An 11,225-nucleotide genomic window follows, 5' to 3' on the forward strand; every position below is an offset into this window, starting at 1 on the left:
GATTTAATAATGAATCCATCAATGGCATCTCGGCAACGCGCAGTTAATTATACCGATGACGAAAGGGATTTGTTAACCAATTGCGTGTCGGCTGAAATGACAATTATAAATTCGCGAGTGACGGATGGTTTTTCAAACGGACGCAAGCGAGCTGCATGGGTGCGAATTACTGCAGATTTTAACAGCCGAAGCCAAGGAACCACGGTAAGTAATTATATTATACTGGTTATATTATGTACTCTAGATTGGGCTATATATTAATAGAAGGTTATGTCACGGTAAATTTATTTTGTTGTGGTTGCCAGAGTGTGATAATACTGATAATTGAATCTCCATGAATAACGATTGATTATAAACTGCTTTATTCATTAGATTGTCTATTTTAGAACCATATAGTAAATCAATGAACACATATTTATTCTAGCGAACTGTCACAATGCTGAAATCATGCTGGAATAGTATGAGAGCCCTCCAAAGGAAGGCTGATACGGCAGAACGAGCCAGCATGATGAGAACTGGCGGTGGTCCACCCTTGGCTTCAAGATCAGCCAACAACCCCGCTGCGTTTTCGTCAGTAGTGGATCATTTGCGAGTAGAGTGGTGTAATAACGCAGATTCTGATGGGGCGCATTTGCAAACATTAGATTCCACACCACTCACAGTCACATCACAAGTTCACACACTTCAAACAGACACACATAGACAGTCACCACTCCAAATACATTCACCGCACACAGTTAACGAGCTTCCGCATGGCTCCCAAATGGAAAGTTTACAACCACTTCACACCTCTGACACATCTCAACCGGCATCTCCGCACGCATATTCCTCACAACGTCAATCATCAATTTACAATTCCATACAGCACTCATTGACAGAACGCCATTCACCATCAATTATTAACATGCAAACACCTCCGACTGCTGCTCCATTGGCATCAACATCTGCTCGTCGATTGTATCCTCGACTGCGAGCGCAGCGGGGAAGTACTCAAATTCGGCAGTCAGTTATTCGTACCCAGGAAAGGCGGGCAGGCCATGATTTGATGGTATGATCTATGTATATATTTACTTTAGTTTATAAACAGTTTTCATTGAGCAATAAAATAATTAATGTAAATGAGTACATAATGGTTGGCAGTAGACTGCACAAAATGTAATCAGAAATATGTCATTGTTTCAGGATAACATTTCGACCCTAACAGAGCAATTCGTCCGGGAACAAAACTCACGAGCTCTGCAGTATTTAGACGAACAGAACGCCTTAGTGGTAATGAATCTTAATTAAAATTTCAATCCATATTAATTTATAAGCTTACTCAATCCTTCCAAACTTGCTTTAAACATAACTTCAGGCATATTGTCTTCAAAAATGTCTTGTCTCCTTTTATTTTTAAATCGTTAGCATTGAAAAATGAAATATAGAAGCAAGTACGTAGCATAGTAATTATATTTTAAAAATAATTATTGCACAAGCCGTCACATATTAATTATTAATTTTTGCTTTAAAAGCGGCGCACGGGATGCCTCTCTTTGAATAAAAGACATTATGAGGGTACGTTATGTATGAATTGTTCACAAATAATGACATAATATTATTTCATATCAGAGGGACTTCTTGAACGTGCAGCATGAACAGATGCTGCACCTTACGAACGAGAACCATGAACGGACGGTGCGGCATGCGAATGAGGACCGCGAGCGGAAGCTGCGGCAAGAGGACGAGGACCGCGTGCGGAAGCTGCAGCGTGAGGACGAGGACCACGAACGGAAGCTGCGGCGTGAGGAAGAGGAGCATGCGCAACGGGTAATGAAATTTTATTCAAATTTTAATCCATAGTAAAATTAACATGGAGATTGCATAGTGTATAATGCCGTGTACAAACTATTCATTACGGTTAGTTAATTATAATGATTAACCGATAACCTATGCTTTTGTTCATTTCCGTTTGACACAATGAGTGCATACTTTCTACGCCTAGTGTTTATCAGATTCGATACACTAGGATAGGACTTTATCTGGAATACAAACGCTGTCAGCTAATCAAAGAGATACGTGGAATGTTTTATTAAGCCGGTCACGTGAGGTCGGTGTCATGCTTTAGGCCGTCCCTAATTAAGTAATACCACTGGTTTCATTATTATTTTGTACTTTTACAAAGAATTCAAAACTTACCTAGATCCAACAACTATGGGCCATCCTTCGCTTATAAATAATACGAATATTACATTATTTCAGATGCAGATTGGCGATGCAGACCTGCGGGGTCAGTAAGCAGAGCTCCATGCAATAAATGCAAGGTGACGACTGCACTGCCGATTTATAAATTGCATAACTGTGATGTACAGCTTTAATTTTAATTGTAAGTATTACGGTTATTTCTATGTTAAGGAATTTCATTATTTGTATGAATGCTCTTTTTATTGAACATATATAATTTAGAAAAACACTTTCTGAGATATAACCAATAGAAAAAATCTTTTTTGAAAAAAGTAAGCCAACCCGACGGGGATTCGAACTCCGTATCTCCCAATGCCCCGTTCAATAATCAGAATGATATATTCTTAAATCTTGTGAATTATTCATTGAATAAAAGAAATAGCTCTTTTTATTGTTGTTTAGTATTATAAATTAAATAATCACTTTCTGCTTCGTACCTATATGAGCTTCCACAGACTCGTTCTCAGCAATTTGTCCAACAACCCATTAGCCCATACTCTTGATGAAACACACAATAAAGAAACATGTAATTCTTTCCAGGCGCTCCACCGGAACTACCTCCACGGCTTCTGCAGAGACAGGCATGTAATTCTTTCCAGACGCTGCACCGGAACTACCTCCACAGCTTCTGCAGACAGGCGCTCCACCGAGGACACCAATGCCATGATATCGATTTTTATTTCTTCTTAATTGAAATATTGTTTGTGAAATTGTAAATTAAATACGAAGGTATGCTAATTCAAAAAACTTGTTAAATTTCAATAGTCGTTAAGATATGAAACCTCATAACTTCAAATTTTACGATATTGGTTTTTTTTAACTTATTATATAGCCAATTTGATGAACTATTAAGGTGTCGAACTCATATGTGGTATTTATTTGTAGTTATGTACTGAGATATTGACAAACTCATATATCAAAATTCTATTTTTATATAAGTTATAATACTCATATCTTAAACAATCTTACTTAATTTAAGTTTTTAATTTTATTTTCATTTGAATTATTATTTTATTGTTTCATTATTTTTTCCATCTCCTTTTTAACGATTATTAAATAAATCAAATGTGCAAAATGTGTTTTGGGACCATGGGACAATAAAATTATTATTTAGCAATTATAACACAATGTTTCATTTTTTATATTATATATTTATATAAAAAAAACTAAAAGACAAATTTTATACACCGCTGTAAATATTCAATTACAAGCAGAATTTTATAAAAAACATATTTGGTGCTAAGAAATATTTCCATTGGCATAAAACGTTTAAAAGATACACAATAATTGGCGGTAAGAAGTATTCATTTACATTGGCATACGTTAATGATAAACACAATATAGTTGACAGTAAATATTCAATTACAAGCACAATTTTATAAAAAACATGTTTGGTGGTAAGAAATATGTACATTGGCATAAAACGTTTAAAAGATACACAATTAGCGGTAAGAAGTATTCATTTACATTGGCATACGTTAATGAAAAACACAATACAGTTGACAGTAAATATTCAATTACAACAAGAACAGTTTTAAATACACAAATACTTAAACTAAAACTTATCTAAAATGGCGAGCGATTAATGCTCTACGAGCAGCAATTCCCTCTGGCAATTCCCTTCCTCCATGCGGTAAGCTGGGCTCCTCCGGCACAATATCTTGATCTGCTAAAAATTCCGGATCTATATTGTGCAGAATGGCACAAGCAATTATTATGTTGATTGTAGTTGACTTTTTCGTAGTGATGCCCCTGGACAAACACGCAAACCGTATTTTCCAAACACCGAAGAGCCGTTCAACAGAATTTCTGGTTGTAATCTGTGCTCTGTTGTACCTTCTTTCTGGACGCGAAACAGGGTTTGCCAGCGGAGTGAACAAATATGGTAAGCATGGGTAACCTGCGTCGCCAAGAAGGGCACCGGATAAAAACCCTTCTTCAAACCGTTGCTTCACCCTACTATTGCCAAATATGTAGCTGTCGTGGTAGCTGCCTGGCCAGCGAACAACTATGTCAAAAATCTCTAGCCTAGGACCGCCGACAATCTAAAAAAAACATGGTCAGTTTAATAATTTTGATCGGGTAATCGAGACAGTATGCTTTGAATAGCCGCTCACATATTGCATTTTAAAATCATTATTTGAAATTAATTTTGTATTAAGGTCTCGTTTGTCACATTACTGTCCAACAAGATCTTGGCTACGTGCTAAATAACAAGCTCCTCCTACGTTAAGCCTCAATTACATTGAGTTTATTTACTAGCTGTTTATTGGCGAATTTACAATCTGCCTGTAAAGTCGCCCAGTGTAATCATCGAACAAGCAGGTTGTAAACACTCTACCGAGAAAAGTTGGAAGCCGATCAACTTTACATGCTGCACGCCGGCGTGTGGGCCTACTGCGTCTGCGCAGTAGCAACCTCCCGGTAAAAACACGAACTACGTTCTGTCAAAATAGTCACTGGCTCGTGGCTTCTCAGCGAATGGAAAGTTTTGTGTGTAATCATCAAATCGCAGTAGCTGATTCGCTCGCTTTTAAATTCGCCAATAAACAGCTCGTAAAGAAGCTCAATGTAATTGAGGCTTTAAGCCGCACCAGCGACTTCCGGTTATTGCCTAGATCTTCTTGTCGGACAGTACCTACGTAATTTTTAAACGATATACCACATTGCAATACAGTATCACGTCTGGGGTATTCTGTGGTTAGTTTGAATTGAGTAGATATCATTTTTATAGTATTTAGTAAATAGTAAGACTACCTGAACGTTGAGGGAGAAAAATCTTTTCCGGTTCCGAAACACTTCTCCGGTTGCACCGCCAGGGTTCTTAATTTTAATGTGCGTGCAATCAATGCAGCCCACAACTCCAGGAAAATTCCCCATCGACTGGAATCTCTGGCAATTTTCAGCAGATACATCAAATTTAATAAATTTCTTGTACTGCTGAGCCAGAGATGCCGACACTCGCTGTATTGTCCTAGAAATTGTGGACTGGTGAACCCTCCCGATGTCTCCGTATACAGACTGAAAAGAAGATTTTTATTTTGAATTAGTGATGATGGTAGATAAAAACACATCGTTTACTGAAAACGTAGGTAGGTACCAAAATTGAAAGCGTCAATACATGTGTTTTTATCAAAAACAAAAGATCTAATAATTACTGATCTCCGTATCCGGAAATTTGTACGTATGCAGTTCACCGCAGGACACTTATTCGTGCACCGCAATACATGAAACATGAGTTCGTGTAACATTTAATCAAACCGTGGAGTATATTACGTATGCTACAACATGTGGAGATGTGTTTACTAGGTTAGGTTAGGGTTAATCTAATTGGAACAGTACTATTTGCAAACTATCGCCGCATTTGTCAGATACGTACAAATGTATTCCATGGTGAAATGTTTAAGGAAGAACTGCATACGTACAACTTACATGTAACCAATGAGCCCAATCAACCTTTTACATAAAATCGTATTATATCATTTTAACTCTATTACATGTTTGTGATACTTCCCTCAAACTTAACTCTTTCATAAATAAATAATATAGCTAGGTACCAAGGTATGTCATATTATTCCCCAATGTGGCTTACCTGAATGCTTCCAGTGGCGTAATATCTCAAGGTGAGAAGAAGTTGAACCTCTGGCGCAATGGGTAAGCCCGTTAGTGTGACTTTTTGCAAGTCATTTTTCACCATCGGGAATATCGCGTTTCTCACGACGTCCTTTGTGAAACGGAACTTTTGCCTAAATTCGATTGCCCCGTATCTGGAGTACGGGTCCTCCATGTCCCGTATGTATCTTTTTGGCAGTCGCGATCGTCTATTTCTTTCCTCTACTAAATCTACAAAATTAACGAGACTCCGAACACTTGCAGCAACAAATGTCTGCTGCATAGCTGTTAACATGCGTGCTTGCCGAATGGAATCCATTATTAAAGTGACAGATGAAGCAGTCGTTGGCAGCCATTTTGAATCTCGCGTGACGTCAGAGTGCTTACGTCACAAAGAGTGTTATTAGCTATTCGATGGAAAATCGGTTAAATAGCTTATAAAGAATTTGGCAATCTCATACATACGGCCCTTAGTGTCCTGCAATATGCCAAGACGGGCCTGGTCGCGGTTCTATAGGAAGGGGAGATTTTTTCTTCGGTGAAAGTAGTCATGGCATCGGTCGGGGGATGCGGCAGAGAGCCCCGCTTAACCAAATTCAAACATTACCTACGCTTTTTATTTTTAATTTGAGGCAACCGAGCGAGCGAGATTAAGTAATAAAAAAACTTGCGCAAGTATTAGTTAAAAATGTTGTCCCTAAGTAAAAAAAAAAAAAAACAAAAATGAAACAGTGGCGGTCCCAGGTTAGAGTTCCTAAGTGCTTGAAATTTATAACTTGTATAGTTAAAGTTGACTAATTTTAAACAATCTCTCGTTTTAATTAATTATTAATTTGTTTTACAATAATTAATGTACATGAAGACATACTATTTTGTTTATTATGAATATGCAAATTGAATAGATTAATGTTATACTTCAGCTGGGGCATGGTCAAAAAGATCGTGACTAGGCGATGCGCGTATTGTGCAAATAACGCGAGCCGAACGAAATATAATTCATCATAAAAATTCAACATGCGTCCTTTTAATGTTATGTTTATTATTATATTCGTAATAATAATAGTATATCTATTCATTGACATGTTTTCTTTTTCAAGTACATGCGGAATGTTTTTTTGTCATCTTTACACGATTTAAGAATATATTCTTCCAACGCCATCACAAAACAAATTGACGTGCTCACACCTCGACCGTCAGTCTCCGATTGGCGACGATTGCGAAATTTCGTTCCACCTACTGTTGAAAATTATTTGCCGTTTCACTTATGTATGCTCTTAATATACACACATCTTGGTCGTACACTCATGGCTGAGGATTGTGACCACTTTTCTAATTTTGCCATGCTTTGAGTGTCCAAAACTTTCCATCCATCTCGATCTTCCGCTTCTCTCAGAGCAGAATGAATGGTCCCCCAGTCAGTCCTTTCACTTGGTCACTCCAGCGCGTAGGCGATCTTCCTCTGTTTCGCCTTCCCTGGAGGCCATCCAAAACCACCAGTCTCACACACACATAAGAAAAATAAACATTTGCTTAACAATAATGGGCAGTATTATTAACTTTCATTCCCAAAAATATAACATATAAGGTTATAAAAGAAGTTAGATCAGCTAGGTGACAGGAAATGCTAGATTTTGTCATTTTTCTGTTGTGACTTTCGAAAAAATAATATAATAATCCTGATTCTTATCCTTGCGGATTCTTATGCTTGGAAAATATTAAAGTTATTTCATTTCGCCCAGAGCCTTTATAATGATTTAATACGATTCCATTTTTTTTTGTCTTACGTTACATCATTAAGAAGAGATAGTGGGTTTATTAATTATTGTAAAGGCGAAAAGGTGACCAGACATGGAGTGGCCAATACATTTGCTCGTGAAGTTAGATCTGTATATGGACCATACAAGTAGTATTACGAATTTGGATGTTACCCCAACATCAAGAAAAACTATCATACGGTGTCCATCCATCGAAATATTTACAATTGGTATATTAAAAAATGAAACTCGTTCTTAGAGACCGGATAATGTCACTACCAGGGAACTCAGAAATAATGGGAACTGAAATACTTAACGGGTAAGGAGTAACAGGTAACCGATCTCGAGTAAGGAGGAATCCGGGATAATTTTAAACACTTGTCAAGAATACGTCATACGTCGAATATTGACAACTGATCTCGGTTTATGCTTTGACGTTCATTTAATATTGGTGTATTACACACACTTATTGCACGTGCATAATGCGTTTTACATTTTCGTAGGAGGCTCATACATTCAAAACCTTGCATCAAAATGTAGCATATTGAATATAGCCTATCGTAATTATATTTATTACATGTTCTGTGGTCACCTTTTATAGGAGGGTATATTCACTTTGTCAAAAATATTTACTTTCATATTATATTTAAATATTCCGGCAACGTGACAATTTCAAAAGTTACTCCAATTCATAAGACTGATATGTACCTACAGACGTGACTCCAAATTGACAGGGGCTTCGGAGCACAAAAAATAAATTGAAAAAATTTAATATGAAGAAACATTGAACACTATTTTATTTTTAAATACGTTTTGATCGGTTTAATTTTTTGGGACTAATACGTTTTTGTCTACATGTCTTCAAATGTAAATCTGATCTTATCGACAGAGTCATCAGTGGAGAGTTACAGGTTGGTTAACGGTTGTTCATGCTTATCTATGTACAGTATAAGTTCTTGATATGACATGTACAGCCCGATTTCTCAAAAACTTGAAACATTTACAATGACTGAACAACATGGATATAGGGCAGGCCAATCAACAAAAACATACATAGTCACATATATCGAGAATGTGTCTTATTCTCAAGCGATTCACAGATAATTTCAAGCGGCTTCTATAACTAATTATTTAATTTACCTTTCCTTCGCCATAACAACAAACAATAATGTCGACCGTTCAATACGACAAGAAAAAACTTACGTTAAAAATAATCAATTATCTCATGGTCAATTTTATGGTGCAATATAATGAGCGGATACCTAATTCAAAAACCTACTGGAAGATGGCAATGATTTCCAAACAAGATTATATGTGCCACAGGTTGAAAGATTATCTTTGGGAAAAAATGTTATCTAACCAAATAAATGCAACACCAGAAACTAGAGTCATTAGTCATCTCATGGCACTCTAAGAGAACACCAAGGGACACCCTCAAGCGAAATTGGGTACAAACTCTAGCGTATATTATATTACAAACTTATGTTAAGAATGTAACATTCTAATTATTGAACAAACATAATATTCTTAAATCTTGTGAATTATTCGTTGAATAAAAAAAATAGTTAATTAAAAATTATTAGTAAGTTCAAGTAAGTTACAACAAAATTTTTTGGAGTGATCCGTGATGTCGGTTAGTAATTAAAGTAATACCTACTTTGATTTAAAATACAAAAGCCGATTGCCAATGGTAACTCAATTTGGAAAGCGGTTCAGAGAGTATTAAGATTCATTAGTTAAATTTTGTCGCAATTAAGTATGGTGCCTATAGCATAATGCTATATAAGCATTAGCGCGAAACCCAAGAGATGCAGGTTCAATACCTGCCGGGTGTCTAACCTTTTCTCAAAAAAGATTTTTTCTGTTGGTTATAATTGTTTTCAAAATGATGTAAGTATGTTTAAGATGTTTGATATTATATTAAGTCATGATACCTCTATGGTCATGGCACTTTGAATAAGAAAAAACCAAGGTAAATCCTCAGGCGAATCTGGGTACAAACGCTAGCGTATGTTATATTGCAGACTTATGTTAAGTTAATTGTTAATAATTATATTAGGTAATATTAAGTCTATCTTATAATAAAAAAAACCCATAAATAACATATTGTAGTAATGTTAGTAATATAACTACCTATAGGTATATCAATTATGTTTTTTATTATAAATTCTGTCTATGTATAATATAATTGTTTTATTGATCATGCTGTTTTTACGTGTTTTAAGTTATTTTGAAACATATTTTGTGTTAGTTTGAGTGAAAATAGAAGGATTTTAGATAAATCTGCTTATTTTTTTGCCGATAAAATAAAATCCAACAACGCTTAAATACTTTTGACCGTGATAATGGAGTTACTTCAACAAAATATTAACTTTAATATACTTAACAAATGCCTAAGAATATGCGCAAACTTTTTAGAAAATTTGTTTAATAAGCGCCTAAATTAAGCTCAAAGCGGTACGTGAAGTCTTAACCGAACCCTCCCGCCGCACGCCCCTGGGGCCTCCACTGTAATGGCGACCACGTCGACTCGTTAACGAGTTTTATGAGCTTTTTTAATGGCTGGCGAAAGCTCATTAAGACGGCGCTAGCAGTATTTATATGTATCGCCTGGGAAATATGTTAAGCCTCGCCACCAGCCACAGTTCGAGAGCTTTCCTCTTTCCTTTGCATTGACGTGCTCATCATTTTACTATATTATGATATAATAATTGTAATATTATTTTAAGAAAAACATTATAAGAAATAATATCGTCTAACTCAAGCAACCTATAACTTTATTTCTATTCGTTTGCGTGTTGTTGAGGATCGTATCTACTTTCAAACGTCTACCTTAAATAATATAATCTCAAGCAATCCTTCCACTTTACCGTCACATAACTGAAAGACTACAAAACAGATAATAAATAGAATTCCGATAGGTAATATTCAATACACTACATTTTGATGCAGGGTTTTGAATGTGTGAGTGTAATACGAAAATGAAACACGCATTATGCACGTGCAACAGAGTGTGTAATACACCAATATTAAATGAGCGTCAATGCATAAAATCGAGAGGAGTTGTCAGTATTCGACGTATGATGTATTCTTCACATGTGTCTAAGTTTATCCCAGATTCTTCCTTACTCGAGATCGGTTACCTGCTATTCCTTACCCGTTAGGTATTTCAGTTCCAATTATTTCTGAGATCCCTGTGAAAGATCGTAGTGTCCATCAATTGATCGGACCATCATATAAGTAGGTGACCAAGGTCTGCCGGGCCTTTTGAAGAGCTATTCTGGGAATCACTCAGACAATAATTGACTACCTAGTTGTTAATATATAAAAAAAACTTTATTTAACTTTTCTGGCACTAACAAATTTTGCGTAAAAAATAAAGAACTATATTTTAAATGAACATCAATTTTTTCGGGTAACCATGCATACAGCAAATAAAGTTTATCATATTCACTATAAATTCGTGTAAAGGGTGTAAAGTGTACACATGGCCGGAACAAATGCCTTCTTAATGGTAGATATTTAATTCATTGAGTTTATCACCCATATTGTTATATTCTGAGGGTTTACAATTAATATCACGAATTCAGTTTATTTAATTACTTAATAGTTTTATTTTATTTTATAGTGTTAATAACA

At 35.9% G+C, this 11,225-nt stretch overlaps 1 protein-coding gene across 1 annotated transcript; it reads left to right on the forward strand.

Moving 5' to 3' along the window:
- The first annotated feature begins 329 nt into the window (after positions 1 to 329).
- On the forward strand, positions 330 to 2,274 carry LOC147079992 (uncharacterized). Its single transcript, XM_085946158.1, has 4 exons — positions 330 to 1,048; positions 1,183 to 1,269; positions 1,609 to 1,806; positions 2,239 to 2,274. Exons 1-4 carry the CDS (start codon positions 437 to 439, stop codon positions 2,272 to 2,274), a joined length of 933 nt encoding a protein of 310 aa, XP_085802284.1. The 5' UTR covers positions 330 to 436.
- The last annotated feature ends 8,951 nt before the right edge of the window (positions 2,275 to 11,225 follow it).

Source organism: Rhyacophila brunnea, unplaced genomic scaffold (assembly GCF_057557595.1).
Source record: "Rhyacophila brunnea isolate RB1 unplaced genomic scaffold, BYU_Rbru_1.0 scaffold_1, whole genome shotgun sequence".
Classification (NCBI taxonomy): domain Eukaryota; kingdom Metazoa; phylum Arthropoda; class Insecta; order Trichoptera; family Rhyacophilidae; genus Rhyacophila; species Rhyacophila brunnea.